This window comes from Fusarium oxysporum, chromosome 9 (genome assembly GCF_000149955.1).
Source record: "Fusarium oxysporum f. sp. lycopersici 4287 chromosome 9, whole genome shotgun sequence".
Lineage (NCBI taxonomy): Eukaryota > Fungi > Ascomycota > Sordariomycetes > Hypocreales > Nectriaceae > Fusarium > Fusarium oxysporum.
In genome coordinates, this window is record NC_030994.1 from 333,957 (window position 1) to 361,682 (window position 27,726).

The 27,726-nt window shown below is 48.6% G+C and overlaps 14 protein-coding genes across 17 annotated transcripts; 6 read left to right on the top strand and 8 right to left on the bottom strand.

The window, feature by feature from the left end:
- Positions 1-4: 4 nt before the first annotated feature.
- On the top strand, positions 5-769 carry FOXG_08978 (indoleamine 2,3-dioxygenase; the record flags this gene model as incomplete). The annotated part of the gene is made up of 1 exon (XM_018388003.1): positions 5-769. Exon 1 carries the CDS (start codon positions 53-55, stop codon positions 767-769), a length of 717 nt encoding a protein of 238 aa, XP_018245977.1. The 5' UTR covers positions 5-52.
- On the bottom strand, positions 51-3,870 carry FOXG_08979 (uncharacterized protein). 3 transcript variants are annotated; one of them, XM_018388006.1, is made up of 4 exons: positions 3,320-3,870; positions 2,284-3,169; positions 1,283-2,237; positions 51-1,234 (listed from the first exon to the last, which is right to left on the bottom strand). In XM_018388006.1, the coding sequence occupies exons 2-3, from the start codon at positions 2,677-2,679 to the stop codon at positions 1,290-1,292; spliced, it is 1,344 nt and encodes a 447-aa protein (XP_018245980.1). In that variant the 5' UTR covers positions 2,680-3,169; positions 3,320-3,870; the 3' UTR covers positions 51-1,234; positions 1,283-1,289. The 3 variants fall into 3 exon arrangements, with proteins under 3 accessions (XP_018245980.1, XP_018245979.1, XP_018245978.1); XM_018388005.1 differs by having other exon boundaries at positions 2,284-3,870; XM_018388004.1 differs by having other exon boundaries at positions 51-2,237; positions 2,284-3,870.
- Positions 3,871-5,080: 1,210 nt separating this feature from the next.
- FOXG_08980 (uncharacterized protein) lies at positions 5,081-7,030 on the bottom strand. The gene has a single exon (XM_018388007.1). The coding sequence runs from the start codon at positions 6,530-6,532 to the stop codon at positions 5,267-5,269; it is 1,266 nt and encodes a 421-aa protein (XP_018245981.1). The 5' UTR covers positions 6,533-7,030; the 3' UTR covers positions 5,081-5,266.
- On the top strand, positions 7,028-9,147 carry FOXG_08981 (UPF0271 protein). Its single transcript, XM_018388008.1, has one exon. The coding sequence runs from the start codon at positions 7,709-7,711 to the stop codon at positions 9,065-9,067; it is 1,359 nt and encodes a 452-aa protein (XP_018245982.1). The 5' UTR covers positions 7,028-7,708; the 3' UTR covers positions 9,068-9,147.
- FOXG_19954 (H/ACA ribonucleoprotein complex subunit 3) lies at positions 9,131-9,367 on the bottom strand (the record flags this gene model as incomplete). The annotated part of the gene is made up of 2 exons (XM_018400216.1): positions 9,131-9,141; positions 9,193-9,367. The coding sequence occupies 2 exons, from the start codon at positions 9,365-9,367 to the stop codon at positions 9,131-9,133; spliced, it is 186 nt and encodes a 61-aa protein (XP_018245983.1).
- A 168-nt stretch (positions 9,368-9,535) lies between these two features.
- On the bottom strand, positions 9,536-13,756 carry FOXG_08982 (adenosylmethionine decarboxylase). Its single transcript, XM_018388009.1, has 3 exons — positions 13,513-13,756; positions 11,693-13,464; positions 9,536-11,640 (listed from the first exon to the last, which is right to left on the bottom strand). Exon 3 carries the CDS (start codon positions 11,347-11,349, stop codon positions 9,865-9,867), a length of 1,485 nt encoding a protein of 494 aa, XP_018245984.1. The 5' UTR covers positions 11,350-11,640; positions 11,693-13,464; positions 13,513-13,756; the 3' UTR covers positions 9,536-9,864.
- On the top strand, positions 12,257-13,675 carry FOXG_19955 (uncharacterized protein). 2 transcript variants are annotated; one of them, XM_018400217.1, is made up of 2 exons: positions 12,257-12,476; positions 12,526-13,675. In XM_018400217.1, the coding sequence occupies exon 2, from the start codon at positions 12,917-12,919 to the stop codon at positions 13,388-13,390; it is 474 nt and encodes a 157-aa protein (XP_018245985.1). In that variant the 5' UTR covers positions 12,257-12,476; positions 12,526-12,916; the 3' UTR covers positions 13,391-13,675. The 2 variants fall into 2 exon arrangements, with proteins under 2 accessions (XP_018245985.1, XP_018245986.1); XM_018400218.1 differs by having other exon boundaries at positions 12,534-13,530.
- An 86-nt stretch (positions 13,757-13,842) lies between the features above and the next one.
- On the bottom strand, positions 13,843-15,299 carry FOXG_08984 (uncharacterized protein). Its single transcript, XM_018388010.1, has 4 exons — positions 15,039-15,299; positions 14,722-14,994; positions 14,531-14,674; positions 13,843-14,482 (listed from the first exon to the last, which is right to left on the bottom strand). The coding sequence occupies exons 1-4, from the start codon at positions 15,197-15,199 to the stop codon at positions 14,221-14,223; spliced, it is 840 nt and encodes a 279-aa protein (XP_018245987.1). The 5' UTR covers positions 15,200-15,299; the 3' UTR covers positions 13,843-14,220.
- A 3,603-nt stretch (positions 15,300-18,902) lies between these two features.
- Positions 18,903-20,325, top strand: FOXG_08985 (uncharacterized protein). Its single transcript, XM_018388011.1, has 2 exons — positions 18,903-19,066; positions 19,110-20,325. Exons 1-2 carry the CDS (start codon positions 18,986-18,988, stop codon positions 20,223-20,225), a joined length of 1,197 nt encoding a protein of 398 aa, XP_018245988.1. The 5' UTR covers positions 18,903-18,985; the 3' UTR covers positions 20,226-20,325.
- A 68-nt stretch (positions 20,326-20,393) lies between these two features.
- On the bottom strand, positions 20,394-21,727 carry FOXG_08986 (uncharacterized protein; the record flags this gene model as incomplete). Its single annotated transcript, XM_018388012.1, has 5 exons — positions 20,394-20,723; positions 20,780-20,836; positions 20,889-20,957; positions 21,001-21,591; positions 21,638-21,727. 5 exons carry the CDS (start codon positions 21,725-21,727, stop codon positions 20,394-20,396), a joined length of 1,137 nt encoding a protein of 378 aa, XP_018245989.1.
- Positions 21,728-21,958: 231 nt separating this feature from the next.
- Positions 21,959-23,928, bottom strand: FOXG_08987 (uncharacterized protein; the record flags this gene model as incomplete). The annotated part of the gene is made up of 5 exons (XM_018388013.1): positions 21,959-22,462; positions 22,509-22,846; positions 22,897-23,163; positions 23,215-23,477; positions 23,573-23,928. 5 exons carry the CDS (start codon positions 23,926-23,928, stop codon positions 21,959-21,961), a joined length of 1,728 nt encoding a protein of 575 aa, XP_018245990.1.
- Positions 23,929-24,034: 106 nt separating this feature from the next.
- On the top strand, positions 24,035-24,235 carry FOXG_19956 (uncharacterized protein; the record flags this gene model as incomplete). Its single annotated transcript, XM_018400219.1, has 1 exon — positions 24,035-24,235. One exon carries the CDS (start codon positions 24,035-24,037, stop codon positions 24,233-24,235), a length of 201 nt encoding a protein of 66 aa, XP_018245991.1.
- Positions 24,236-25,082: 847 nt separating this feature from the next.
- On the top strand, positions 25,083-26,531 carry FOXG_08988 (uncharacterized protein; the record flags this gene model as incomplete). The annotated part of the gene is made up of 3 exons (XM_018388014.1): positions 25,083-25,727; positions 25,777-25,862; positions 25,910-26,531. 3 exons carry the CDS (start codon positions 25,083-25,085, stop codon positions 26,529-26,531), a joined length of 1,353 nt encoding a protein of 450 aa, XP_018245992.1.
- Positions 26,508-27,568, bottom strand: FOXG_08989 (uncharacterized protein). Its single transcript, XM_018388015.1, has one exon. The coding sequence runs from the start codon at positions 27,278-27,280 to the stop codon at positions 26,681-26,683; it is 600 nt and encodes a 199-aa protein (XP_018245993.1). The 5' UTR covers positions 27,281-27,568; the 3' UTR covers positions 26,508-26,680.
- Between the last annotated feature and the right edge of the window lie 158 nt (positions 27,569-27,726).

Here is a 27,726-nt window from a genome sequence, read left to right on the forward strand (position 1 = left end):
CCACGCCAAGATCGCCGAGGCCAAGGCTAGCTTGGAACTCATCCTCAATGCCATGCAGATCATTGAGACAAACATGGAGGGTATGTGGAGTCAATCCCTGCCCAAGGACTACATGACCTACCGAACCTTTATCTACGGCATCACCAAGCAGTCCATGTTCCCTGATGGTGTTGTCTACGAGGGACAATACGGCGACAAGCCTCAATTCTTCCGTGGAGAATCTGGTGCCAACGATGCTATTATTCCTCTTTTGGATCACATCTGCGAGATCCCCATGCCCAAGAACCCATTGACCGACATCCTCATCGAGTTCAGAGAGTATCGACCCAAGCCTCACCGCGCATTCCTCAAGTATGTCCGCGAAACAGCTTCCGAAGTCGGTGTCCGTGATTTCCTCACAAAATCCGGCGATCACGGTCTTGCGGTTCTATACCTTCGCGTCCTCGATCATATTCGAAGCTTCCGATGGCGACACTGGATGTTTACCCGCGAGTACATCATCAAGCATACTCTTCATCCTACAGCCACAGGTGGAAGTCCTATCATTACTTGGCTTCCTAACCAGCTCACTGCTGTCATGGATCTGATGGAGGAGGTTGCAAAGGGATCTGGTCTCTGGGCTGTGTTGGAGGAGGGAGTCTGGAGTGGTGGGGGATCTTTGACTCATGAGGATTATATCCTGGTCAAGAAGATTATGGATAATGTTGTTACCAAAAAGGCTCAGTTGAAGAAGGAGGTTGACAAGTATTGCCAGGATCGGGGTGTTTAAATAGCATGAATTAATTGTTTGTTTGACTTCAATCGTGCCTGACCTACCACCACCTCAACTGATATCGTGATAAACTGCTGACTTTACTCCGATGTCTTCGGATGGAGATGGCTTGATCAGACATCACAATTCGCTCGTGGCTGAGTCTAAATAGATGATGCCAAGACTCGGCATCAAGGATCTTTCGCCGAGACTTATCTTATCGTCCATTGGCCAATCGAACGATTACATTTGCGCACCAATCACGGTCCGTCGCAGGAATTGACAATCCAGATCAAGTGACGTAACATCTGACTTTCAGGAAAATTTGATCAACACGACGATCCAATTCCGGCAGCTCCGCCGTCCGATAACATTGAGTCATAATATTGTACTATTCATAATTTATACTATCGCTAACTTCGCTTAAGCAATTGGTTCACAAGTAAAGACACCTCGGACTTCGCCGTGACGGAACTTGAGGATCTGGAAATGTTAGCGAGGAGGATGGATAGTGACTGGGGAATAACTTACAATGTCATCAATTGATGGCATATGTTCCACCAACGAGAACAATCATGCCGATAATGAAAATGAGTCCATTGGCAATGGAAAGAAGGAGGTTCTCCTTTGAGTGCCAAGGTCCCTTTCGGATGAGCATGAACCACATAATAGAGGGGAAGTAAAATGTGAAGCCCGAAATGAACAGAGACGAAGAAATGGACAAGAGATCATTGAAGAAGGGAATGGCCTCGGCAATGATGAAAGCCACAACCGTGATGACAGTGACAAGGACCAACCAAGTGATCCAACCCATCTTGGTGTTGATGTAGCGGATGATTGAGTTCTTGAACATACGTCCGTGGATGTAACGAGCGACAACTGTGGTGTTGATAGATCCAGAGATGAAGATGACGGGAAGGGCGACACCAAAGGCGATCTTGGAGATGGTAGAGCCAGCAGACAGAAGAGCAGGCGACTTGACCTCTGAACCGACAAAGGCATAAATGAGAGCGCCAGTAAGGGTATAGATACCAATCTCGATCAGACCAAGAGCCCAGATTGACTTGACATAGTCACGAGGAGTATGCATCTCATCCATGAAGCTGAACTGGCACACAGCAAAGGAGTAGGCGAAGACGATGTTGGTGATGGCGATGAAAGCGTCGGTGAAGCTGAGGTTGTCCTTGGGCCAAGCAGACCAGTCGACAGAGGACATGCCGCCTACTGAGTCGCCGGCTTGGACGCCGGTTGCGATGATTGTGATGGCGACAGCGATAGAAATGGAGACGAAGTCGATGTAACCAAGGATAGCAACCTCTGCGAATGAAGGAGGAATAGCGACGATGAGGAGGATGATGGCAGAGACGACACCAAATACGACAGAGCATGCTCCATTGTTGGTGAGGTTCAGGAAGGCGATTGTTCCAGTGAGACAGTGAGATCCGACGAGGAAGATGAGCTGAAGAGCAAACATGACGCCAACCAGCTGTTCAAGTTAGTATACATCAATTGGGCATCGGGGCTTGACTAACCTCGTAACCAAACTTGCCAAACATGAGTCTACCAGCATCGGCATAATGAGAAACCTCGGGGAAAGCAAGCTTGACCTGTCCAACGACGTGCGATGTGTAGATGGCGACGAAACCAAGGCCGACAGTGAGAATGACACCAGCGACCATGCCGAGAGTGGCAAAGGCAGAAGGGAGAGATAGACATCCGAGAGCAATGGCCTCGACGATCAAGACGACTGTCAATCGCTTCCAGCCGAGACGGTGGAAGTGTGCGTTGCCTTCAGCGGCCTTTTGCTTCTCCATGTCGTTGATCTCGGCGACTTCGCCGGTTCGTGTGTCAAACATGTCTGGTACTGATTCTCGACGGCTCTTTTTTGTTTCTGTTGGAGCCGTTTGGGCTGTGTTGATTTGGTCCATGATGTGTGTATGTATGTGTATGTAGTGTAAGTGATGTAAGTATATGTGTATAAGTGTATGTAGTGTAAGTGTATATAAGTATAAGTGTAGTTGAGATCTAGTGTCAAGATGAGTATAGAAAGTATGAGGAGAGGACCAGAGCAGAGAGGGAATACAGGTCTATTATAAAGACCAGATAAGCAGAGACCGAGAATGAGGCCGATCTTTGTAGTTACCAGTGGGTCGAGATAGTCCCACCATTCTTCGGAGGCGACCTACGAATCTGAACCATAGCCCACGAACCCTGTTTCTCTTACATCTTGAATTCCCTCACCAGAACCTAATACCCCAGACCCCAGACTCCTCAAACGGACTCGTTTCTCAAAAAGCTTCTCGCGGTGCCGAAACTCCGTGTCATGAGGCTCGAGCTCGTGTGCAGTGTCGCGCCTACAGTGGATCACCAAAACCTTTCGATTACATAAAGTGGATCGCAACAGAGCCTCTTGCTTGGCTGCAGCCATGTTTGCATTAGTCAATAAAACTCTCCGTCCTGGCTGCGATGATGAAAATTTGGTAATAGACGGACGGGGTTTGTGTCCCCAGAGATTACTCCGCAAAGGGGAGAGATTAAGTTGAGGAGAGGATGGGTTCCTTTACGTACGAGAATTGTTGGGAATGCGGAGCAGACGGTAGACACTGAATGTCAAGTACCGTAGAGACTGAGGTTGAGACGGGAATAGGTACGGGCTTGTGACCGGCATTTCTCTGCCAAGTCGGATCCGTGGCTGTTTATCGCACGAGTGTCATACATATCGCATCCGAAAAATTTGCAAAAATGGCTTGGCTGAATTGACGGGAAAAAATCTGCCGCCCGTCGAAGTGTTCTCGAAGGTGTACTAGTCAGGGGTGGCGATTGGGGTTATGGGGAATGATAAAGGCTTGCAGGGGTGCCAAGCATTGACCATTGAGTCTTTTTTATTTCGTGGCCTCGAGATAGCGTATGTTGATGTGATTTGAAGGAGTTTAATGCATGGGAAATGTATGGTACGATATTAGGTGGGATATTCTGGCTTGAGCGTGAGGTTTCGGGGACTGAGGTATTTGGTGATCGAGGCGCGGTTAAATCACTTGACTTGGGGGGATGATCTAGCCGCTAATACGATGAACACGCGCTGTAATGCCTGATTAAAATAGGCGACTATTCAATGGCCATCACGCTCTCAATCTGTCAGTCAGTCATTCACTCTGTCTCTGCAAATGGCTTCATCTCCTGCGAAACACTGGCTTCGGTATTCGGGGTTCTACAGTGATCAGTGCATTGCATCGCCTATCTAACAGGCCTATCTTGATAACTCCAAAGAGGCCAGATTAAAATCCGTCATTGAAACAGAACCAATTGGTCATGTCGGACCGCATTGGCTGAGAAAGTATTTCTCTCGTAATGCTGTGGAGTTGCTGGCCCACTGAAACCAGCGATCTGTGATGTGATTCATATTTCTAATGGAATCCCCGAGTCAAGGCATCCGTAAACGGCCGACCCCGAGTGCACGGAGGCTGAGGAATATCGTGGGACAGTTCTAGACTTGGAGATGGGTTTATTTGTACGTGAGAGATTGGAGTTTTGAGTTTGCAGGAGAGGGCGTTCCGTAATGGCCGGTAGTTAACGGGTGAAATTGAGCTAAAAGTTAGTTTATACAGGATGGACTAGAATGGTAATGAGAATGCCGATCACCTGGCTCTGACGTAGGGTAGTTTAGCCTGTCTAGTCATGGTTTTGTTACGATGTGGACAATTGCGAAGTTATTGTTAATGGGGTAATTCTTACGTGTCTTATTGCTTTGTAGTGTTATTAAGTCCTCACTTGAGTCTTCTCAACTGTTGAGCTGGCCTCAAATACGTACAAACCATTGGCCTATGAGCAGGTGTGAAGTCGACGTCTCGTTGGTGTTGACTTCATTAAACTCACCATCTTTCTTACCCTACGTTTTCACAACAAGCTCCGGTTCAGCAATATGACCCTTGTTCAGCATCTTAACAGCGTTCTAAAGTCCGGGGTTAAATTTATCTAGCAATTTCGTCATTATTCCCGCTGATGTAAGATCCAACGGCCGCTATCGGTAGCGACGGCTTCAATGCGGCTCATTCACGCAGCGGCCGGGACTTCCCAAAGAGATTTTGGCAGTCTGACTGGCTTTGTCCCATTGTGTGGTCTTCGTGTCATCTAATTGGTTGCGTCGCATCCACGGTTAATTGCGACGCGAATCTTGAATAGCCAACGTGGCGCGTTACATGCATACACCTCATGCTTACAAGGAATCATAGACTCTAACTACGCTCACTCATCCTTACTTTGACAATCTGACCCCGGACTTGAAGTCAACGGTCGGCATCTTATCTTGGCATGACATGCAGACTGTGGACACGGCACATTCCAAGCTTTCAGCTACACAGTGGATCTGGGGAACCTGGGTAACGGCATGACAAACAATTACTATTAATAAATCTAACTCTATCGGATAATGCTCGCCTGGATATCTTTTCATCTCTCGTCAAACTGGAGCATCCTGAAAACGCCAAACTAGCCCAAAGCAACACTAACGAAAGTTTCCTAGACATCGGGTGTTCCCATAACCACTTGGACAGGGACTGTCAAGTCAATCTTGACGTCTCCCTCCAAAACGACCTTGACGGTATATGCTCGTGAAATAATGCAGGAGTGAAATGTTGGGACAAACATTTTGTCTGCTGTAGGCAGTTTGAAGGGAACTTCGACTGTAGCTGTGTGAAAAACAGGTGAATCCTTGGTGCTTGTCATGTCGACATTCTGAGTCCATTGGACCTTGGGAGAGGCTTTTGGGAGAGACACTGAGAATGGATATCCAAAGTTTGCAACTGAAGATCCTTGTGTTGGTAGGTTCATCATTGGTTGATCGCGGAACCAAGTATGCGCTTGGATCTTGAGAGAAGCAGATGTGAATTGGGGAGGAATTACATCAGCAGCAGAAGGTTCAAAAGTGAAACTGATGGGAATTGAAGACCCGCTAGCTTCGTAGCCCTCTTTGGTGAGATGAACTGCAGCTGGTTGAGCCGCCACTGCAGAGATTCGACCCTGTGAAGCAGAGAAGATGTTCTTCTTGACCTTCTTGGACCTCTCAATCTTGTATAAATCGTCTCGCTCGGTAATGTTCAGAGGAGGCTCTTCGAAAGACGTTGGCATGACGTTGATGGCATGGGAGTTGCCGAGGGCAATGTTGAATCCCTGCCTGGCTCGCGTGAGGACATAGGCTTTGATGCTATATGTTACTCGTGCCATATCAGGTGCCATGTCGTCCTTTTCCCAGCCGCCGAGCGTTGGAGGCAATGCCATGTGTCGCTCCCAGACGTCTTCGGAGTTGGTCTTGTGGGAGCATGCTTTAGAGGAGAGATGGGCTGGGATGTTGAAGATGAAGGGAAATGTGTAAGTGACGCCAGCTTCAAGGACTTCTGCAGGATACTCGTCGATTGGCATCTCTAGGCGAAGGAATCGATGAGATGTCATGTGTGTCATGTCAGGACCATCCCTTCGCGTCTCGCTAAGTCCATCAAGAGAAATGTCAAGTCGATCGTAGCGAGTGTTTCTAGCAGGTGTGATGTTGACGACGCCAGAGACTTCAGAGTTGGTGGTGTACACCTTGGAGTTGAAGTGGCCATTGATGAGGATCTGGACTTCTGGTTTCTTTGTCATTTTTCCTTTCAGAGTTGAGGCCAGTGCATGTGCTGAGCCCCAAGGATGAATGCCTCCGTTTCGATGAATGCCGAGATGTTCATACTCTGGGGGAGTGTTGGGTAATTTTGTGACCTGAACGTCAACAAACGATGGAACCTTGGCTGCCATTGTAGGTGATGAAGAGGTTCAAGTTTGAGTGATTCAGGTGAAGCTCAGAGTGATGAGAATTGACCAAAATCCAACTCAGCTGACCCCCAGGATTTATATCTCTGTCTCTGTCCATCTGCGCCCTGTTGTGATTGACCCATTGACTGATCCATCCATCCATACCATCCCTAGCTTGTTGACATGTTGTAGGGCGCATGTAAAAAAAATGGTGACATCCGATCCGACCCCGGCCTGGAAATAGATCATGGCGTAGTCATTTTTAAGCGGAATTTAAGCCGTGTAGAGCTAAGCTTATTCTTCGTCATTTCGAGGACGTGCTTACACCCGTTTATCCGATTGATAAGTCTGAAGACATGTTCATCTTGGGCCTCAGAATTGGAGATTTGGAGATGGACCCACTGTAGATGTTCTGTAGATGTCCACTGACAATTTACAGCGGGGTCTTGTACGTAAAAATCGAGTGATGAGAAGTTTTTTTTGTGACAGCTTCGTTCACTGTCTCTACTCTGCTCTGTTCTGCTACTGTTGTCTAGCCTCGTTGTTGCCATTCATTGAGTTTGCACTTGTTTCTCATCTTACATTTGTCAGATTCATCATCATCTATCCCCCGTCTTACGGCTGAATCCGAAGTCGGCAGAAATAGCACGCCTTTGAAATTCGAGTCACGGAAAGCAAAAAAAGCCACAGATTTACGCGAGAGCAGACTATTTTCCTCGGGTGACCCTCCGAGACCATCACGGTAAGTTTTGACGGCATTCTCCATTATTAATCCACCACCTTGTCATGTCGACTACGCCCTGTGAAGAGTCACTGTCAGGACAAGGTGTAACGCCCTTCGTGTCAATGACTATGACAATAGGTATGGCGCAATATGAGAATGTTAGTTCAATAGCAATAATTAAATGGCGGTATCAATTTAAGAGCAACATGTCAATAGATGGCGGCATCACTTCAATAGCAACAATTAATAATGCACGTTATGTACGAGTGAGACCTTGATGAACTTAAGCCTTGCCTGATGAATTTAAGCATCAGCTGCCAGGCCATGCACGTGCGATGACAATGTTTATCTTATCTTATCTCTTATCTCTCCCAAAATTTCCAAAGTTTGCCCCGCGATGAACACCACAGAAATTATCGCCAATCTAAACCCCCAAACACTGGGTGACTATCATCATGTCTTCAGACGCAGCGGCTCACAAGCCCATTCACAGCCTTGTACTTGATACAGGCCCTCTCATCAAGAACGACCCCCCCGCGAATACCCTTCGAGCTAAAGCTGAACAACTCTATACACTTCCCTGCATTATTTCCGAAATTCGAGATGCTGCCACACGAGCACGAGTAGAGACGACGCTCCTACCTTTCATCACCCTACGATCGCCCAACCCCGAGAGTGTAAAAGTCATTCGAGACTTTGCGAGAAGAACAGGAGATTTGGCCGTTTTGAGCAAGCCCGATATTGACGTCTTGGCGCTAGGGTATGAGTTGGAGTGTGAGCGAAATGGAGGTGATTGGAGATTGAGAAAGACGCCTGGTCAGAAGGGTTTGAATGGGAAGCCAAACAAGCCTGCTGAGGGTGAGGTTAAGACTGAGGCTGAGGCTAAGACTGAGGCTGAGGCTGAGAAGGTTGAGGAGACTCTAGAGAAGGCTGTTGACAATCTCACAATCGAGAACCCTCTTGAGCAGCCTACGGTCGGAGAGTCCAGTCAGTCTACAGAGGCAAAGGACACTGTCGCAGAGACTGTCGCTGAGCCAGAGCCCAAGGTCACAGAGTCAGGCACAGAGGTCACCGAAGAGACCGCCACAAACACGACCGCAGAGACAGCGCAGGCTGGCGAAAAGGCCGACGAAACAATCGAAGCCGTTGAAGAGGCATCTGACGGCGACGCCTCCGACGATGAAGGCGGCTGGATCACCCCCTCAAACCTCAAGAAGCACCAAGCAGCAGACACTGGAGCGACACCCTCAGCGCCCGTCCAAAAGACCCTCCAAGCCGCAGTCCTCACATCCGATTACGCCATGCAAAACGTCGCTCTCCGAATGAACCTCAACCTCGTCGCACCATCCCTCGCACGAATCACACATCTCAAGAACTGGGTTCTCCGCTGCCACGGCTGCTTCAAGATCACAAAAGAGATGAACAAGCAATTCTGTCCCTCTTGCGGCCAACCTACTCTCAACAGAGTAAGCTGCTCGACCGATGAGCACGGCAACTTCAAGATCCATCTCAAGAAGAACTTTCAGTGGAATAACCGTGGAAATGTCTACAGTGTTCCCAAGCCTGTTCACGGGTCTGCGAATGGTCGTCTTCCAAAGAACGCGGGCGGAAAGAATGGCTGGGGAAATAATCTCATTCTGGCGGAGGATCAGAAGGAGTTTACGCGGGCGGGAGAGGAACAGAGACGTCAGAGGAAGAAGGATATCATGGATCAGGATTATCTGCCCGATTTATTAACGGGGCATCGTGCAGGTGGCGGTCAAAAGATTCGTGTTGGAGCGGGACGAAATGTAAACTCGAAGAAGAAGCACTAGTAGTTGTATTGAGACTTTTAGTCTAACGCCCAAACTGAACCGTAACGCCCGTCATGTGATGATTTATTGTTCCTCTGCAGAAGTCAGTCAGTACAGATCATCGAGAGTGAGAGTGGAGGACATACTCTGCTGAGTCAAGAGAAGCTCAAATCGTCGCTTGAGAGTAACGCGCTGGCGCGACCACTTGTCATCGGGGGAGAAGCGCGCGGGGTGGGCGGACTTGGTGACTTGTCCTTGGGCGACCTTCTTGAGGGTGTACAGGCGATTGCCTTGGGCGTCGAGGGTGTACATGAGATGCATTTTGGCGGTTGATGTGATTGACTGTGAGGTTTTGGTGATGCTGAAGCTTTGCTGGAGAGATTGAGCAAAGAATTTTTTGACGGGGCTGAGATCACGTGCAAGGCTTATCGTTATCGAGCTTTGACTGGGGTGACTGAGTTTGGGGGACAAAATTGTGACACAGGCGTGCACTGTTAACAGACTTTTCTTCACACAGACTTTTGTCATCCTTGGGTACACCTGGTACAGGCTTGATTTAGTGTGCATGCACTAATTTTAGGTTCTGATCATCATTACAGGGCATCATTCAGTGGCTGTCGCAAAAGTTGTCGCAAAATGATCAATTCAAAATACATGTTCAAAAGCGATCTCAAAGAGCGAAACTATCTCAAGAAACAACAAAGTTGACACATGCTAGGCACTCGGGAATGACAGGCATCATCCATCGCATCCTCCAATTGACACAAATGACAGTCCAATGACAATGACAAAAATGATGGTCCAAATGTCAGTGAGAATCACTTGGTAGGACTAACAGGCTCTCCAACACGAGCATTCTTAGTTCCAGCCCATCCTTCACGTTCGTAAAAGCGAAAGACAAGATCGTAATCCTCAAAATCGTGAACAATACGATCAATGCGTCTGTATCCTCGAACAGGATCAACAAGACGCTTGGCAGCCCAATTGTTGGAATCATCATCGCCCATGCAGTATGGGTTCTGAGCTGCACCCTTTGCTTCAAAAAGAGTGACGCTGAAACGACCGGGCTTGAAGATGTCTACAACATGTTCAATAATCTCAGTCGTGGTACGTCCGCTCTGACCACCAGGGACGTTGGTCTCGAATGAAGCGAAGGAACACTGAGGCTCGGGGGTGACGTGAACTGTAAAGTAATGCTCACCCTTGCCAGCCTCAGGAGGGACGACGCCATTAGCCGAGAAGCCGCAGGGACTGAACAGGTATGCGTCGACTCGCGCATCGGGATACTTGCTGGTTGGGTAGACGCTGGAGAGGCCGCAACTCTCCGAGACGACAGTTCCCAATGCGTGACCTTCAGTGGTCAGAGCCTCAATTGAGTCGAGCATGGTGTCGTCTTCGTTCGCGAAAACATCAACCTCGTCAACAGTCTCGGCAAGCCCTCCAAGGCTGTTGATGGCTTCCTCGCGTGCATCCTTCGCCTCTGCAGCCATCTTGTCGCTGGCGACCGCACTCGCGTGCGACAGATAGAACTGCTTGGCGTTTTCGGGATCGAGATCCGTCATGAGGATTTCGAGCGTCTCGTCATGGTAACTGCTTGGGAGTCCATTGAAGGATGTCCCGACGGGGATCTTGGTGCCTTCGACCTCACCGGGTGTACGAGGTGGCGTGAGGGCTTGCTGGTTGGGTGAGGTGAGGTACAGATACCAGTGATCGCCGTTCATCTTGCCTACCATATAGGCACTACCTCCGTCGAACATGTCGTCGAGATACTTGACCTCTTGTTTCCAGCTGCGGTGGGGGCCTTGCTGTCTCTCGGGGAAGAGAAAGTTTTTGCGACTGTAGAATACTCGGTATGGAGTCGCTGCTGCTTGAATGTCGTCGGCCGAATTGGCATTATGGAATGGGAATCCATGTTTGGCGGCGATGTGAAGCATTCGTTGAAGGCCGAGAAGAAGGGTAGTGGTTCCGCAAGTCTTGAGAATGATCTTGTGAGGAAAGACAAACATGCTCGACTCGGAGAGAAGATACGCATCCATCATTTCACTCTCAAGAACAGACAGGACCTTGCAATTGACCATATCAAGCATGGGAACCCAAGTATCAGCTGGAACTGCCTTTAGGCCATTGACGGGAGCAGTAGGAGGCAGAGTCGTCGGGCTAGGAGCGAACCAAACCTCGAGAAGCTTCTCAGGACCTTCAAAAGCGTTGGTCGAGTCGAGGTCGGCGGCTACATCATGGTTGATTGTCAGATGAGGTGTAGCCGAGGCAGGCGAAAAGGTGCAGTTGTACGGGACGGAGGTCATGGCGGCGGTTGGTCAGTGTTCTTTGCCCAGTGGCAGAGTCCGCGGAGCACTAGCTGCCGCTCAAACAGACTATGCGGCGTCTGTTTGAGAGAGTAGGCCCACAGGTACGGGGACTTGTTCAGATGCTGGCGGAGCCAGCAGCAATCGATCGATCGGGGGGTAACGTCTCGGGGACGTTAGGGAGGTCGCGAGCGGATGAAGTGGTAGAGCTCTTTTGACGGAATTGTGGCAGTAGAAGTTACTTGGAAGAGGTGATTATCGGTAGATGCGTTGAAGGGGTGCTATCGGGGCCTGCTCCAGTGGTCAGTCGGTCTCTGATGATTTGAGGTCAAGTGAATCATACTTGGAAGGTCGAGAGAAGAGGAAGCGCAGAAGATCCGTCGGCCGCATAGAAGCCCAGTAAAGGAACCAAGAAAGATCAGTGACGGTATCGAGAGAACCGTCGATTGTTTGACAGATTAGACACGTTTATTCGACATTGAACTTGTAACCAAGTTTGCGGTCGCGTGAGCAGTGCGAACAGAGGATGCGAGGCAAAATAAAGAGGAAGAGACAAGAGGATAACAGATGGAAAGCCAAAGAACAAGTAACTGATGCTTGTTTGTTTATGTTACTCTGTCGGTGAGAGAATTTTGGGTCTCTTGACAGAAGTGGGAGGGGTTGGGGTTTATTTTTTGCGAGCAGAGAGTAAATTTCTCTTCATCCCGATCCGATGTGCTAAGGTCTCAATAAGGCGGTGCTATTTCTCCAAGCCCAACCCAAACAGCTGTAAGGTACAGTTTAGTGGGAGCTACGTAGTGCGACTCGTCAAATCCTGCCCAATCCCAGGTACAAGTACAGTGCCACGACCCCGGGGAAGCAGAGCGTGTCCCCGGCTTCTGGGCCGAAAACTGCAGGTTTTTTTACGAGAGAGAGAAAAATTCCACCCGCGCTGAGCTTTTTTGGGAGGGGAGGAAGGTGATTTTTACTGGGTTGGCGTGTTGGGTTTGGTGGGGCAGGGCTTGGAGATCCTTGTAATGGCCACACGAGTTTCGTCATTGTAACTTTCTTGGAAGAGATGCACATTGAAGAGGCTGTGAGTCTGCAGTGAGCCAATTATGGCTTTATTCGTAAATGCATGTGCCTGGGTGAGTCAATGCCGTTGAAGTTGCTTGTGATGAGACACTCAGACGACAGACTTGCAGGCATTCAAGACAGACAGACACAAACACTCACTCAACAGCCAATTGCCTGATGTTGGTCGCAGACATGAGTGGATCAATTAGCCACGTTTGTCATGACCTTTTCTGTAATATCTCCAAAAACATGAAACAATGAACAATCCCGGTACTTATCAACCAAACCCTCTCCCTCTCCCTCACCGTTCGTCCCCGAAATATCCTTCCCATTCACCGTCGTACCAGACGGGTAAGTAGGTCGTCTACCTTCCTCAACCAGAGAAATGAACTGCGCATCCATAGGAACACTCCCCAGGAACGGAACCTTGAACTCCTCCGCCATGTTCTTCCCTCCTCCTGACCCGAATATGTCGGTGCACTCGGAACAATGCGGACACACGTAGCCGCTCATGTTTTCCACGACTCCTAATACCCGTATGTTGGTCTTGGTGCAAAAGTTGAGCTCTTTTCGTACGTCGGCTGTCGCGACGGCTTGGGGTGTTGTGACTACTACTGCGCCCGCGACCTGGCCGGGCAGTGCGTCCTTTTGGAGCGTTTCGGCGAGGGATATATGTTCGTCGCTTGTTCCGGGTGGTGTGTCGATGAGTAGAAAGTCGGTTTCATCCCAGAGTACGTCTTTGAGGAATTGTCGGATCATTGCTGTCTTTTTTGGTCCTCTCCAAACAACTGCGTCGCCTCGCTTTGGGAGGAGGAAGCCTAGACTCATCGCATGTAGAGACCCGAGGCCTTTGGATGAGTCTCCTTCATGTACTAACACGGGCGCCCATCCTCCTGGTACTTGTGTGACTTTTGACTCTTCGATTGAGAGCATGCGGGGGATTGAAGGGCCGGTTAAATCGACATCGAGAATACCGACAGAGTGACCGGCTGAAGCGAGCGACAATGCTAATTGTGTGGTGACTGAAGATTTGCCTACTCCTCCTTTGCCTGAGAGGACCTGTTTGGTGAGTAACAGCTTGAAGCAAGCGAGCGTAGGGTAACATACCAGGATGATGTGTTTGACCTTGGTGAGGCCCATCGCGGTGAAGATGTGAATGAATGTAGCGTCTGACGAGTCGTAGAGAATGTGTCGCAGATGAAGGAATCGTTGTTAAACGAGCTTTGCGCGCAGTATGTGAATAAATGTCGTGGTCTGAATCTTCACGTTGATCGCCTCTGATTTGAAAGCTATTACTAAGCCGATCAAAACATTGGCCGAACCGGCGATGAGGGGCATTCACCCCGCTATCGATAAGAAAAGCTCCGTCATCGGTCAAACTCAAAGTCACGATCAAAGATCATCGCTGACATCACTGATCTCGATGACACATTCTATGCACATCTTATGCAACAAATTATGAAAGCACAAAACCATTTATTATCTTATCGCAAGGGTATCTTATCTTCAGTATCATGAAGCCACTTTTCCGACCGCCATGACACCAAACTATGCCCATCCCATTCCTCCTCTTTATGTCCACCGCCATTATCCTGTATCTATAGCAAACTCCCAAGCAAACCCAAGCAAACCCAAGCAAACCCAAGCAAACCCAAGCAAAGAAACCCAAAAATAATGCCTGCTAGTTCAGGCGACAACAACGCATAAAGTCAAAGCGCATCTCCCTTGTCTTGGCGTGCTTTGACGCTCAGATTCTTATCTCATCCCCTGTCGCCGTTGGATGCCTCAGCTTTGCAAGGTGCGAAACAGAATGTCTCAGTTACCCTTGCGGAAAGCCGGTGATGCTGATGGTGGTACTCGTGCCGGAGAGTCCATCAGAAATTGAACAGTCTCACGCTTACACATGACGATAGGCTTGCTCTGTGCGCAGTATCCCAAGAGTTGAGCATGTTCAGGTAGGGTTTCGGGTACAGCATCTGTGTATCGAATGATTGGACCACCATCGAATGAAAGCCCGATTACTTGTGCTTTGTATTCGATGTCTTCTTCTTCATCGGGGTTGACCGAAATTGTGTTACTGTTTGTGTTAGTCGAAACATTCGGAGTAACGGCACTGAGTACTCACGCTTGACTCATTGGAGGCCCCATGGGGTCATCGTAGTCGTTTCTTCGGCGACGGCTTCGAATTCGCTTCTTGGTGCAATCATGGAATAGATGAAGAAATCCGGCAATCACAAGAACGGGTGTACCTAATGCAAGTGCCCATGGTCTGAACCGTTAGCAAGACTGAGTGTAACATGATAGACGAGAACTTACGGATGCTGTCTTCCACGAAGGGTATGTGCCATTGCAAGAATGATACCAATCATGGCAATCAATGAACCAACTTGGATCATGGTCCAGGTAGACCAATAAAGTGAGATGAGGTCTTCACCATCACAAAACTGAAGAGCCAAAATGGAGTACGCTTCCATGACGACAATGACTGTTGAGACAGAGACACATCCAAGACACATCATGACCGACTGCCGTATTCGCTTCGTTCGTGCTTTAGGATTATGAGCAAGCTTCTCCATAGCTGCTTGGCCACTGTTCTTGTTAGATCAAATCATTCAAACGTCCGAGTCACGCACCGGATATATGTCCACGAAGCAATAAACAAGACCAGTAAATTAGACACAAACAGGGTCCAATAGATAATCCCGAACTGCCATCGTACCATATGAGAAGCAAAGTGAGCATACTTCACACACAGCTCGGGGTCCGGGTCCTGTCGTCGAAATAATGAAGCCATCTTGTTTGTAGAGATGAAATGATAAAATCTTATGAAAACCGGAGGAGGGAGACATCCTTATACTTGTGCACAGCCCTGAATCACTCCAAGCCATGACTTTTGTGATATGGAGTACAGACCCGCTATCTCTGAATCTATTCAATGTGACGCGCAATTCCCTTCTTGGTGTTCCTTGCCAAGCTATCCCAAGAACGGCGATCCCTTGTTGAGCCTCTGTCAGTGAGATCCCGTCTTGGCCTGAATAGGGGAAGTTGGGAAACATTCGGGCTTAGACACGAGGCCGATTGGAGTCTCTAATTGGACCGTCTGGATCTTGATTTGTGTTGCAGTCGAGATCGGGCACCTATCTACAAGGTACTCCCTGCTGAGCTTAGCTTGCGACATCTTTTTTGCTTGTTTGTGACATGGCGTTGGCTTGTTGCCAAGGGCGAGGCGATATTACAACGGGTCATTGAGGCTGTGAGCACGCTTATTGAGTGGATCCTCCTCCCGTGCCAAGTCGGGGCTTGTCACCCGTCAGGACTCCGGAGCCGTAATCTTGAGGGCAGATGCCCGGGGAGAAGTCTGTGTCGAAGTCTGGGGTTTTAGATCCTTGTCATATAACTGCCTGATAACAACCCAACCGTTCGGTTGAGCCTAGTAATTAAACTATCATTATCCTTGCGTATGCATTGCTTTTTTTTGCAAATTTTCACATGCGAAGGACCAAAGCGACCGTGAAACATTGTGCAATCGTTGTCATGTTTTGTGTCACAAACATTTCCTTGATTTGCTCATCTGGCCAAGTAAGCCTTTCCCGCCCGCAAGTGTGGATCGCGGCACTTGACCGCCACAGGGGAATCTACATTTCAGCTATCTAGATCTAGCCTTAAAATGACATTCCGTGAGTGGTTGGTTGAATGATCGGCACTTTGATCTACACTCTTCTCCAGTTCTCCTCTCGAACCTCCTCATTCTGTTGCATCTTGGCAATTGCAATTATCGCCAAGCGGTTCAACGGATATCCTAGGCTACCTGCATGTACAACGTGCCGCGTAATCGGAGTCCGAAATGGTAACATGAGGCTTCCTGCAGTTTCATGTCCTCGTGGATAATAAGCGTAAAACCAACCTTATCAATTGTGTAACTAGTAACTAACGGCTGGTGACATGGTATGTGAATGCTTAGACTTGGCGTGCTTATCAGGATCGTCGTCGCTGTGACGAGTCAGCAGTGTCGATCTTTTTAGTGATCGTGGCTGAGTGGGAGAATTGCTTGACTCATTGACGCGTATGAGACATTGATAAAGGGATGATTAAGCTTATCTGAGTTATCGACGCACGTCATGGTATAAAAAGTTCCGATCCACGATGTCTGGTTACAGATCTACGCTGTGGATGTTAGCACGATTTGCGTGGACGTTAGCATGATTTACATGGAGGTTACAGCCTAATCTACGGAACGGTTACAAGCCGCACTGATGCTGACGTATGATTGCACAAACTCGGCGCAGCTGTGAAGTCGCGTATCTGTAACGATAAGCAGGATCTCGACGTGATACAATGCGTGAGCCAGCATCACAGCACGGCTACGCTGGGATTACTGAATTGGGAAACACGTCCAGATCTGGATGTAACCAATTGATCATTGGCCAACCTTGTTCTAAGCTTAAATCAGGGAAACATTAAGGAAGGAGCACCTGCCAAGAACGTACCCGCGGGTAGTCAACTGAACCATGATCTTCATTGTTTGATGGATGAAGCAATTTGAGGGTCCAGCGTGGCTTGGCTGTGGGGACAGAACTGGAATACCCCAGTGATCTGCCAACAAGGTTGGGAAATGTCATTTCTGAGATTCAGAAAGATTAAGCCAAGGAATACTGACAAAAGGTCTTTACTAAGAGGCATTGTTGAGTGATTGTCAATGCTGATTGATCGGATTACTGTCCGAAGGTCGGATAAGAGTTCGGAAATACGATTGGATAGCCGATTGGTTACTACAAAGAACTCTCGATAGGTAGATAGACTAAGTTAATTGAGTTGCGCCTCTGACGGTAGTCAATTAGGGTAGTGACATCGATAACTACGCGCCGAGCGCCATTGCCGAAAGCTTGACTTGAGATTGAGTTAGAATTGCCGTTGGGACTTCGGAGGCATTACTACCCGGAAGTCTGTCTGTGGATTGCCGTTCCATCCCGCTCTGATGATGACGAATGACGTTGGCAAAGACTCCATTTATCTCCATACAATTGGTAGAGAAGCGTGAATCGAGAAACGGTAAGGTTGGACCCATCGAGCTCGTATGTCTGCCACTCACGCTGACCGTCGTAATGGGGATGATCTACAGCTCTGTCTCTGCTTACGAAAACTCCAGAATTTAGCAGCTAGATTGCGTGATGACCATAGTATGCGTGCGGACATTTTCAAGTCCGGTAGGTCAGTTCTGATGATGACGAACAGCTTCAAATCTGTTGAGACGCTGAATGATGTCAACGTGGAGGGCTGAGTTTTGTGGCTGAAGCTTATCTATAACCTCTAGGTCAATCAGTACAAAACAGCTAAGTTGAGACTTTTGTGACGAGATCACTATACATTGAGGAGAATAGGGATCGCTAGGATAAAGGTAATACTGAGAGCGCGATTCTCTAACGATTTACGTGTAGGTTCCTGAAGTATAACGAGGTTCGAATGCTGACGTTATCAATGGTCACTACCTCTTGCACGTTGATGCTGTGACTTGTACTCGAGAAAATCAATCCAGCTCTCATGGCTTTAGCAAACCATCTTGTCCGTTCTTATCAGTCATGTCCCTCCGGGGGCTCCTAGCGGAGGGCTCTTCCCTCGCTGCGCTCGTACGTTGCACAGGATTAACCCCCTGGATGTTTTACCTCCAGACGAATCGTCAAATTATAATTGATATTGCAAGTAACGAAATCAGCTCGTTTCTGCTTTCTCTGGTCCTCAAAATGTAGATTTATGAGGCCCAAATAGCAAAGTTTGACAGTAAGATCCTCAGGCCAAGGTAGGCAGCTCTCATCATTTCGAAACCTGGGATCATATACTTATGGAATACTCAATACCACGCCATCAAGACAGATCTTCCTTTGCCTCATTGATATATTGAAACCCAGAGATCCCAGCCAGCTTCAACTGTCATTGCTCATTTCAATCTTTGATCGCTGCGGCGCCGAAATATGAATCGAACCGCGAGGACATGATCAGGGTCAATAGCAAATGCCATTCTGTGGTGCGCATAAGCATTTCCTTTCCTGGAGCGCTTGAGATATCCTTGAAATTCAATTCTATCTTTATCAGTGCTATCACAGCGCTATCAAGAGCCGCCGTCGTCACCAGCGGCGGTTAGATAAAAGTCATAAGCTGACGGCAGCAGCATGTGCATGGACGTGAGCAGTGTCACATGCTCAAATTGGGTCTGAATATGAAGTTCCAGTTGTCATTGGCTTCGATATCTGCCGTCAATTCTAGAAACAATCCCGATTATTCAAGGATGACGTATGAGCTAGAACACTTCGAGGCTGGTCGCCGGTAGTTCGAGTTTCCGACGGCAACCAATTCTCCCGTTTCAAAATTCGGATGAATTCAGCTTCCGGGAGCCCTCTGATTGGTCTAATTTTGATGCGACAGGCATTGAAACTTTGGCGGCCGACTTGACGTCGTGGCGAGTTTGAGCTAATAAGACGTGGCTGTGTTGAAACGCAATTGAAGCATGTGATGAGACGAGAGTTTGGGAGTATTTATATAAGAGAAGACTCTCAGTAAACTGTAGTAGAGTATTCGCAAATTCAACATGGAACCGATTTCAAAGACTCAGAGAACTATTCACGATGACTCCAAGTCAATGGGCAGACGCTTTGTTGACCTGGCCAAGGTATGGACCCAATCAACAGCTACGATTCCCACTAACAATTCAGTTTTTATCATCATTAAAAAGCGATTTAGATCTCGCCAATGTCACAGCTCCACCATTCTTTCTAGCACCATCTTCAGTTGTCGAGAATCCCGGAAGTTGGGCAAAGAAGCCCCTACTTTTCACAGCACCTACGAAAGAACTCGATCCAGCGAATCGAAGTCTTTCGGTCCTGCAATTATTCTTGGCAGGCCTCCGAAGTCAGTTGTATGTTGCAGGTGCCCCAAATGTTAGCATCAAGAAACCTCTCAATGCTTTTCTTGGTGAACTCTTCCTTGCTTCTTGGAGCGAGAGGGACAGTGATACCAGATTGGTAGTTGAGCAGGTTAGCCATCATCCACCGATTACTGCGATGCATATTTCTGCAGATGGAATAAGAGCGGATGGTTATGGACGAGTCGAGATGACCTTTAATGGAAACATTAACATTCGGCAAATGGGGCACGCTATTATACATCTCGACAAGTTTGACGAGGATTACCTTGTACCTCTGACGGATGTTACTGTACGGGGCTTTCTGTCGGCTTGTCTTTATCCCGAGATTATCGGCACATATACAATCGTGTCCAGCTCTGGATATGTCTCGGAGATTGACTTTTCTGGCGCTGGTATCTTCCGAGGCAAGAGAAATTGCTTCGAGGCGAGGGTATACCACAAAGATGAGCCCAAGAAGCATTGTTACAAGCTATCTGGAGTCTGGAGCGAGGGATGGAAGATTACCGACAGCAAAGGGAAGTTGGTGGCAACATATACTGTCGATCCAGAGACATCTGCAGACATGCATATCGATCCAGTGGAGGAACAAGATCCCCGAGAGTCAAGAAGGGCATGGGGAGAAGTAATATCAGCTCTAGAGCAAGGGAATTATCGGGATGCATCGCACGCGAAGCATGAAATTGAAGAGGCGCAACGACAAAAGAGGAGAGACGAGAAGTTGCATGGAAAATCATGGGAACCGTTATTGTACCGGAGTTTGCCAGGTGGCGAGCATCAAGTCTTTCATCAATTGGCAAAAGGGACAAAATGGAAGCTTCATGACCATGAGACAAAGGGAGTTTGGAGAGTTGATGATGAGGCTTTGCAGAGGATGCGAAAAGAGGAAAGGCAGATTACTATTTAATGACATACATAGTTTAGATAATTCCAGAGCGTAAATAAATATCATTATATACTTGATGGTAATACAGAATGACCGAACAAACGGGTGGCGTTATCCAGCCTATGGAACAAGTAGTGAAACAAGTGACCTGTAAGAGTAGTCCGTTGTGTGACCGCCATAGGAATAGAATCAACGAGAGAAGGAGATCAGGACCTTGACCTCTTCCGTACGGTTAAACCGCTTGTAATATTCAGGCGCATCCTCAATGTTGATCACCGCCGTCGTTATGAAACTCGTATTCGCAACGCCACTTGAGATCAGATTGATGAGCTGAGGCGCGATCCGATAGGGCTGCACAATACCAGCCTGTAGCCGAAGCGACTTGGTCCAGAAGCTCGTGGCGGGAAAGGTAATGTCAGCGCTGAGCTGTGGATGGTCCCGAGCGGCCTGAGTGCCGGGTGTATAGGCATGGACGCCAACTTGGCCTAGTCCTCCTTCAAAGCCGGTCACGTTCACCATCTGCCGAACGATAATTGAGGGTTCAAAGGCGAGGCTGCTGTTGAGAGCCTCCAGACCGACACAGTCCACAGCTCAGTGTAGGCGCCATTGATAGGATCCGATGAAATAAGTTTCTGGTCATCGAAGTCAGTACAGGTATCGGCAGGTGATGGTAGATGAACGCACAAACATGGCGAGTTCCATCTTGGACATATTCTGCTGAAGGTTGGTAACAAAATTGCCGGGGTTGAGGGCCTGGTCACGGTCAGAAGAGTTCCATCAGCGGTGGCCAACTTACAAGACTGATGATGCCAGTACCCTTTGTTCTTTGCGCAAACTCAGCCGAGTGGATCACACTGGCAGCTTTACTGCGCGAGTACTTCATCCACGCGCCCTCTCGATGGTAATCCATATTCGTCAGATCTACCGCTGGATTCGGCGCAGCATCAGCAGCGCTAGAAGCGACCCAGACAACGCGGACAGAGTTTTTGGGTGCTGATGCAGCAGCAGCTTCAAGTGCAGGGCGAAGCAGAAGTGTAAGTAAGAAATGTGTAATATTGTTTACACCATACTGGAGTTCGTAACCCTGCTTTGTCTTGGAGCCTTCGGGTGGGATCATGACGCCTGCGTTGTTCCACAGGACATCTAGGCGACTTTCCTTTTCTAAAAAGCGAGTGGCAGCCGGTTTGATTGTTGACAGGTCATCGAGGTCGAGGTGAAGGAAGTGAAGTTCGCCGGTTGAGGAGGGATGCGCTGATTTGATCTCTTGGATCACTTCCTCGGTCTTGGATTGAGAGCGTGCAGCGAGGTAAACCTTGCCGTTGTGTCGATACAGTATATCAACGAGGAGCTGGCCTAGCCCGCCTGACGCGCCGGTGACGAGGAAGACCTGTACTGATCAGTGTCTGCTGGAGGGATGACAGGGGAGGCTGTACCTTGCCCTTCTGATCGGGGAGATTCTGTTCTGTAAGGGGCGGCTTATTAGGCACCACTGTGCTACAACGCATTCCAAAGTTTAGACTCATTTCGGCAGTAGATATGACCGTGATGTCGATAGTATCAAGGTTAAGATGTTGGAGATGTGTTTGTCAGAGCCGGGAACAGCTGTAAGGCTCTCTTGAACCCTTGGGGCTCGTAGGCATGTGAAAGTCTCAAAAATGTATTTATCAACGCAGTAATAAAGAGCATATTACAAGTTCAAACTTCAGTCTAACAAAACTATGGATATGCATTACAAAAAGCTTAGAAATTTATATCTATAAAGCGCTTGTTATAGCTCTCTGACTAAGAACTTCGACATTTCTTGTCAGATTCTCCGCCATCTTGGACTGCTCACCGTCGGTGATGCGTACAATGTCCTCCGCCGCACTGTCGCACCAGTCCCTGAACTCCTCCTTTCCGCGCTCAAAGTCATCGTCATTCATAGCCGCCAGCGCCTCCATTTTATTGATCCCCGGCCGGATGTATTTATTGGACACAAGGACATACATGCTAGCCACGTCTGCAGTAGCCGAGAAGCGTCCCTGCAGTTCAAATGCGTTTCTGAGTAAATTCTGCTTGCTTCCCTCCCGGATCTTGTCAACGCTGTCTCCCTTGTTCAACATACTTTGAATTGGATTCAGGAACTTTTGTAAGTTCTCGTTTACGGTTGTCGTGATGACGGTTTGAACTCCGCTGAAGAATAATGCCATCTCCTCGACTTCCTTCTTTAGCTCTGTTAGGCGGCGCATGGACTCTTCGAGAATCTTCATAATCTGCTCCTGTTTCTCGTTAGTATGCGCGTTGAAAAGGACAAACAAGACATACTAGTTCAATCTTCTCAGAGCACAGACGTTCAAGCTCGGCATGGGTTTTTGCTAGATCATGTTTAGCTTTCGTGAGGCTGTGATGGCTGATCGAGAGCTTTTCGGCCTGTTTGTTCAACTCTTCCCAGAGCCTCGTCTCGTTTCCTCTGGCTTCGTCCAGTTGGGCCTGCGCCATCCGTCTCTGCATTTCACGGTGCTCTGCTGCCTTGGCGATATAGGCCTGTCTTTCATTCACAATACTCTCAACATGGTCCTTACGGTGCTTGTTCTCTGCTGCAACCTCGCTGTCACTGGAGCCAAACAGATATCCCCATCCTTTGGCGATTACACCCTTTTCTCCTGTAATGAGTCAGCATATGATTGACTACAGTCGGACGTGAGTTCTATACCACGGCTTGGTGCTGGTCGGTCTGGAACGAGCTCCCGCGCGTGCATCATATCGGACCATGCAGATGGTTCTTCAATAGGTGGCCGATCAAGAAGAGCCTTCAACCTTTGTTGGGCTTCTTCAACCTCTCTCCGGGCCATTTGTAATAGCTTCTGCTGCTCTTGGATTGACTGTTTGGCATCTTCTTCCTCCCTCTCTCTTGTTTGTCTCTCTGCATCTGCCTTGACAGCATCGACTGTGTTTTGAGTTCGTTTCTCGTCAGTCATCGCTGAACATTGTTAGCAATTAAGCAATCATGGGACAACTGTGTTGGACGTACAATCCGCATCTTGCGAGTTCTTGAGAAGATGCATAATCACTTTCTCCCAGTAATCAAACTTTTTGGTGATAGCTTCGGCATCGGCTTTGAAGTTCTCAGCATTAGTTTCCAGTCGCTTCATAGCGCCAGGGAGATTGTCCTCAGCGTCCTCCAAATCGCCAAGTAAATCGATGATGTAAGCGATGGTGCCCTCAGGCGCGATCATGCTGCGGGCGACACTTTGGAGGTTGTTCATGCGTTTCTGCGCATCAAGGAAAGCAAGTCTACCAATGTCCGCACAATGCTGCAGATTCGTACGGAAATACTCTGACCTTGTTTCGTTAAGCCATTCATATCTCAGTGCGGACAGGACACTTACGGGAGCAGACCAATGATTTTCCCGGTCTCATCCGTGATCTCCTTGTCCCTCACCTTGATGTTGGCAGCCTCGCGCACAGCCGCTGTTTTGAGACACAGGGCCATAATGGAGATGGCGTTGGGGGCGTGCGTGAGGGGCTTTGCCCATTCGTTGCTCATGAGCAGGTCACTTGCCTTGATGGTTTTGACGACATCTCGACATGACATTTGAAGGGCAAGAGCATAGTTCGCTCGCTGTTGCGCTTTGTGGTCATAGTCGGATTGACCAACTCTAAAGGCAGACGGCTGACGAAAGTCCTCCTGATGAGACGGATAGTCTGCGCCGCTGGCTGTCTTTCGGCCTTGGTCAAAAGTCATGATGTATGAATGAGGCGGTATAGTTTAGATGCCTTAACTCTGTGGATTAATGAGGTTCCCAATTTCAAGAGGTGATACGCCCTTTTATCGTGAGATGGTCTTGGAAATGCGGCTCTTGGACGGTGATCTCCCTCATTCGCGGTTCGCCTACGCTTGGGCCTCCACCGGCTTCTATCAGCCTGGGGCGGAGTCTAGGCCAAGCGGTCAGCCCATCCATGCAAGCCGCAAGATATATCACATACTGCACGCTCCGGAAATGCCTGACAAGGCCACCAGTACCTCGAGGTTGATTCAGTGCCATAAATGATAAGAAGTATACTGCAATATGAACAGGCTCCAGGCTGAACCGTGTCCCGTCCAACAAGGACTAGCGAACTTCCCGTTCTGTAATCTCATAGCCCCGATGCATGCGAGCTGGCAGATGTAGCTAATCAGGAACAACAAGATCACAGTGCTCGTGTCGTAACGGACTGTTTAGGTGACATGGCGTCCTGAAAGGCTTTTGCTGGCGCGTTCACTTCAAGTCGACGTACAATGGCGTTTGTATTAGGTGATTGGATAATACAAAACGCCTGTGCAGTAGTTCACCCAGCATGCCTGACGCTGCTGCACGGGCGTTTTGTCTATCCAGTCAAATGCACGCGCACGAAACCGAAATATTACCCCTCTGTAAAACTGAAACTATTCACAGCCATAATGCTTGTCTGCCTTGTATCGAGACTCAATTTAACCGTCAAACTCAGCCACATTATGCATGGCAATTGATATATTGAACTGCCCGCGTCTATACAGCCAATAAACACTTCACTCATCGACTGAAATCATACGTGTTCGTGCCTCAATCGAAGCATGGCAATGCTGTAGCGGTCTGGAACTGTGACGATGCCTCTGGTGGCGGGGTCTAGAAGTTCACAATTGCTGAAATCATGGTATACGCGTCAGCAGCGGAAATCTTGAACCTTGCCTAACAGTGGTTGTTAGATCAACAGTAGCATCTGAATATGTATTGTGATGCTGCCTTGCATCGAATGTTAGACTGACCTTTCAAGTCAAACGCCCTTCTGGTAATTTCCCCTCATATACACGCCCATTGCTACGTGTGTTTGCACTGTAACTGTTATTTGCTTTCCCACTAAGCTTTTAAAATCGCAACGATGGAGACCCTCTCCAATGACGTCTCCAATATCCAGAACTCACTTCAATCTGCCAGGGAGCGACTCAGTGCTCTTGATGTAACTTCAAAGAATACTGTCGCTACCGAGGTCGCCGCCGTTCGCTCCTCTCTTCAGGACAGCTTGATCCAAGCTCAGCATACCAAATTACAGATGAGCTCATACCTCTTACTGCTCGAAAATATCGAAAGTCCTGAAACGATCATCAACATTGCCCCTCAGATTTCTTGGCTAGGTAGATCTCTCAATGGCATTGCTGCTTCTCTGGCCCAAGCCGAGGCGTCAGCGGATAGCGCGTTACAGTCCACCATGGACTGTACTTATCGCGTGATGGATGTCGGAAGAGACGTTGAAGCCCAGGATGAGTTGCTAGACGAATGTCAGTCGCAAGCAAAAGGACTCGCTAGCCAGGCGGAGAGATCGCTGAGCTCGAGTGAAGAGATTCTGGCGCAGACACAAACCAAGGCCAGCGCCAAGGAAGAGGAAATTCGTACCAAGACTCGCCAGGCGACTGAGAAGAGGACTAGAAAAGCACAGCTTGATCATGAGATATCGCAGAAGAACGGCCAAATTGCAGAGACACACAGACGACGAGAGAGCAAGAAGGAATCAGCAGGCGTAGGACTGGTATGCCCCAAATTTGCACGTCTTAGAGATTTGTCTAATCAAGAGATAGATGTTGACCGGCATCGGCCTCCTGGCTGCACCTTTCACTGCAGGGGCATCACTAGGACTGGCAGCAGCTGGCGCCGGATTTGCAGGGTGAGGAGACTTCACAGATCATCAGACAGAAGGCTAATTCATTATAGTTACAAAGGCATTCGTGTATCAGATCTAAAAGACGAGATTGTCGCCCTTCAATCCAAGGTGTCCAATTTGAATAGCGAGATATCCCAAGACCAGCAAGCAATCTCCAACCTCGAGAGGGAGCAGCGCAACTTGCAAGACCTAGTCTCGCAGTACCAGCGCGATATCTCATCCCGTAGATCAACGCATCAACTCTACCAGAAGCAAATCTCAGAGGCTAACCGGGTAGAGATCGACATCACAACGCTTAAAGGTGTCGCAGAAGCTACCATTTCCAACATCAACGATGTCAACTCGCAGTTACAGGATGTAAAAGAGTGCTTGGACGAATGTAGCTCTCTCTTACAGGCCAAGTCAGTTGACTTGTCGACCTCGACGTCTTCTGTTGATTGGATCATTGGTGCGGTTAGTAGGTGCACTGGAACCTTTCGCGCAAAGGAATTTGAGAGGCAGAAAATGCTCATGCAGCAAGTTTCTGAGGTGCTTGAGAAGATTGAAAAGGATGGCCAGCTACTACTTTCGAGCCAGGACATGGCGTTCCTAGATATAAAGCCATGGGAAGCTGCTACAGGATTAATCGTGGAAGATAAGGAGAGAATTCCTGAATTATGTTATTTTAAGTAGTGGTATTTATCTTACATTTCGAACGTTATGTTCCGTCTCATATTCCTTTATTCATCTTAGGTAGTAGTCCCAGCATACAATTAATAGACTTTATACAAAGAAAAAGCATGCACCACAAGTTCTAATTTCAGTCTGCCAAACTATGACTCTCAAGGGAGCTTCTCCCCCTCAAGTTCCTTCTCCGTCCAGTCCCACAACTTAGCAGCAAGCGCTCTGTCGTTGGTATGCGGCTTACCAAGTCCTGTTCGACCGATGGGCTCATAGTACGTGCCCGAGACGACATCCTTGGACGTCGAGGCCCACAGCTGGTTCAACGTACCTGTAGGAACGTCTACACCGATAAAGAGAGTTGTCAATTCCCACGCTAGGCGCATGATCCAGCTGTTGTCGCTCATGGTGTTGGCCAAGTTGGTGGTTACCAGGCCGGGCTGAAGCGAGGCAGTCGTGAGCTGGGGATAGCGTCTGGCAAGTTCTTTGGCAAACAAGGCGTTGGCGAGCTTGCTCTGCCCATAACGTGTAATGGTGCCCATTTGCAGAGCCTGGGACTTGAGCGTGTCGAACTTGATCCCCTCGGGGGGTGCATACTGGTGGGCAGATGAAGCAAGGACGGTAACACGCACATCGGCGCCCTTGTCAGCCGTCCGGAGGAGTGTTGGGAGGAGGAGCTTGGTCAGAAGGGCATGTCCCATGTGATTGGTACCAAACTGTATCTCATAGCCATCATCGGTTGTCCCAGGCGGCACAGACATGATGCCTCCGTTGAGCAGGAGGATATCAAGACGATCAGATTCCTGCGTAAAGACTTTGGCTGCATCGCGAATCGACTTGAAGGAGGCGAGATCTATCTTGACGAATTTGATGGGCGCATTGGGAACCTGCGCTTTGAGTCGCTGATGGCTTCTTTGGCCTTTGCTTCGGAGCGGGCTCCAAGCCAGATCTCTTTGGGATCATGCTTGGCAAACTGAAGAACTGACTCCTTTCCAAGACCGCTGTTGCCGCCAGTCACCAGGATGACTTTGTCTTTCAACGAAGGGATGTCGGTGTCGGCGTTGAACCGGACGCTTTTGCGATTGACGACGCTTGGTATAGAGATAAAAATATTGACGCTGATGACTGAATTCTCGTCGAAGGATTTGAGGTTTGTAACGGTTTGTCACGTCAGAACTGCGACACGATCTTGGCTGGCATTGGCGAT

Coding starts and splice junctions, on each gene's coding strand:
- FOXG_08984 (XM_018388010.1), bottom strand. CDS start 15,199: ATGGCTTCATTATTTCGACGACAGGACCCGGACCCCGAGCTGTGTGTG. Junction 14,995..15,038: donor GCTTCGTGGACATATATCCG/GTGCGTGACTCG, acceptor TAACAAGAACAG/TGGCCAAGCAGCTATGGAGA. Junction 14,675..14,721: donor CTTCGTGGAAGACAGCATCC/GTAAGTTCTCGT, acceptor CTAACGGTTCAG/ACCATGGGCACTTGCATTAG.
- FOXG_08981 (XM_018388008.1), top strand. CDS start 7,709: ATGTCTTCAGACGCAGCGGCTCACAAGCCCATTCACAGCCTTGTACTT.
- FOXG_08979 (XM_018388006.1), bottom strand. CDS start 2,679: ATGGACCAAATCAACACAGCCCAAACGGCTCCAACAGAAACAAAAAAG. Junction 2,238..2,283: donor TTGGCAAGTTTGGTTACGAG/GTTAGTCAAGCC, acceptor TAACTTGAACAG/CTGGTTGGCGTCATGTTTGC.
- FOXG_08989 (XM_018388015.1), bottom strand. CDS start 27,280: ATGTCTGTGCCGCCTGGGACAACCGATGATGGCTATGAGATACAGTTT.
- FOXG_08980 (XM_018388007.1), bottom strand. CDS start 6,532: ATGGCAGCCAAGGTTCCATCGTTTGTTGACGTTCAGGTCACAAAATTA.
- FOXG_08985 (XM_018388011.1), top strand. CDS start 18,986: ATGGAACCGATTTCAAAGACTCAGAGAACTATTCACGATGACTCCAAG. Junction 19,067..19,109: donor GCTTTGTTGACCTGGCCAAG/GTATGGACCCAA, acceptor CTAACAATTCAG/TTTTTATCATCATTAAAAAG.
- FOXG_08982 (XM_018388009.1), bottom strand. CDS start 11,349: ATGACCTCCGTCCCGTACAACTGCACCTTTTCGCCTGCCTCGGCTACA.
- FOXG_19955 (XM_018400217.1), top strand. CDS start 12,917: ATGTTTTCCACGACTCCTAATACCCGTATGTTGGTCTTGGTGCAAAAG.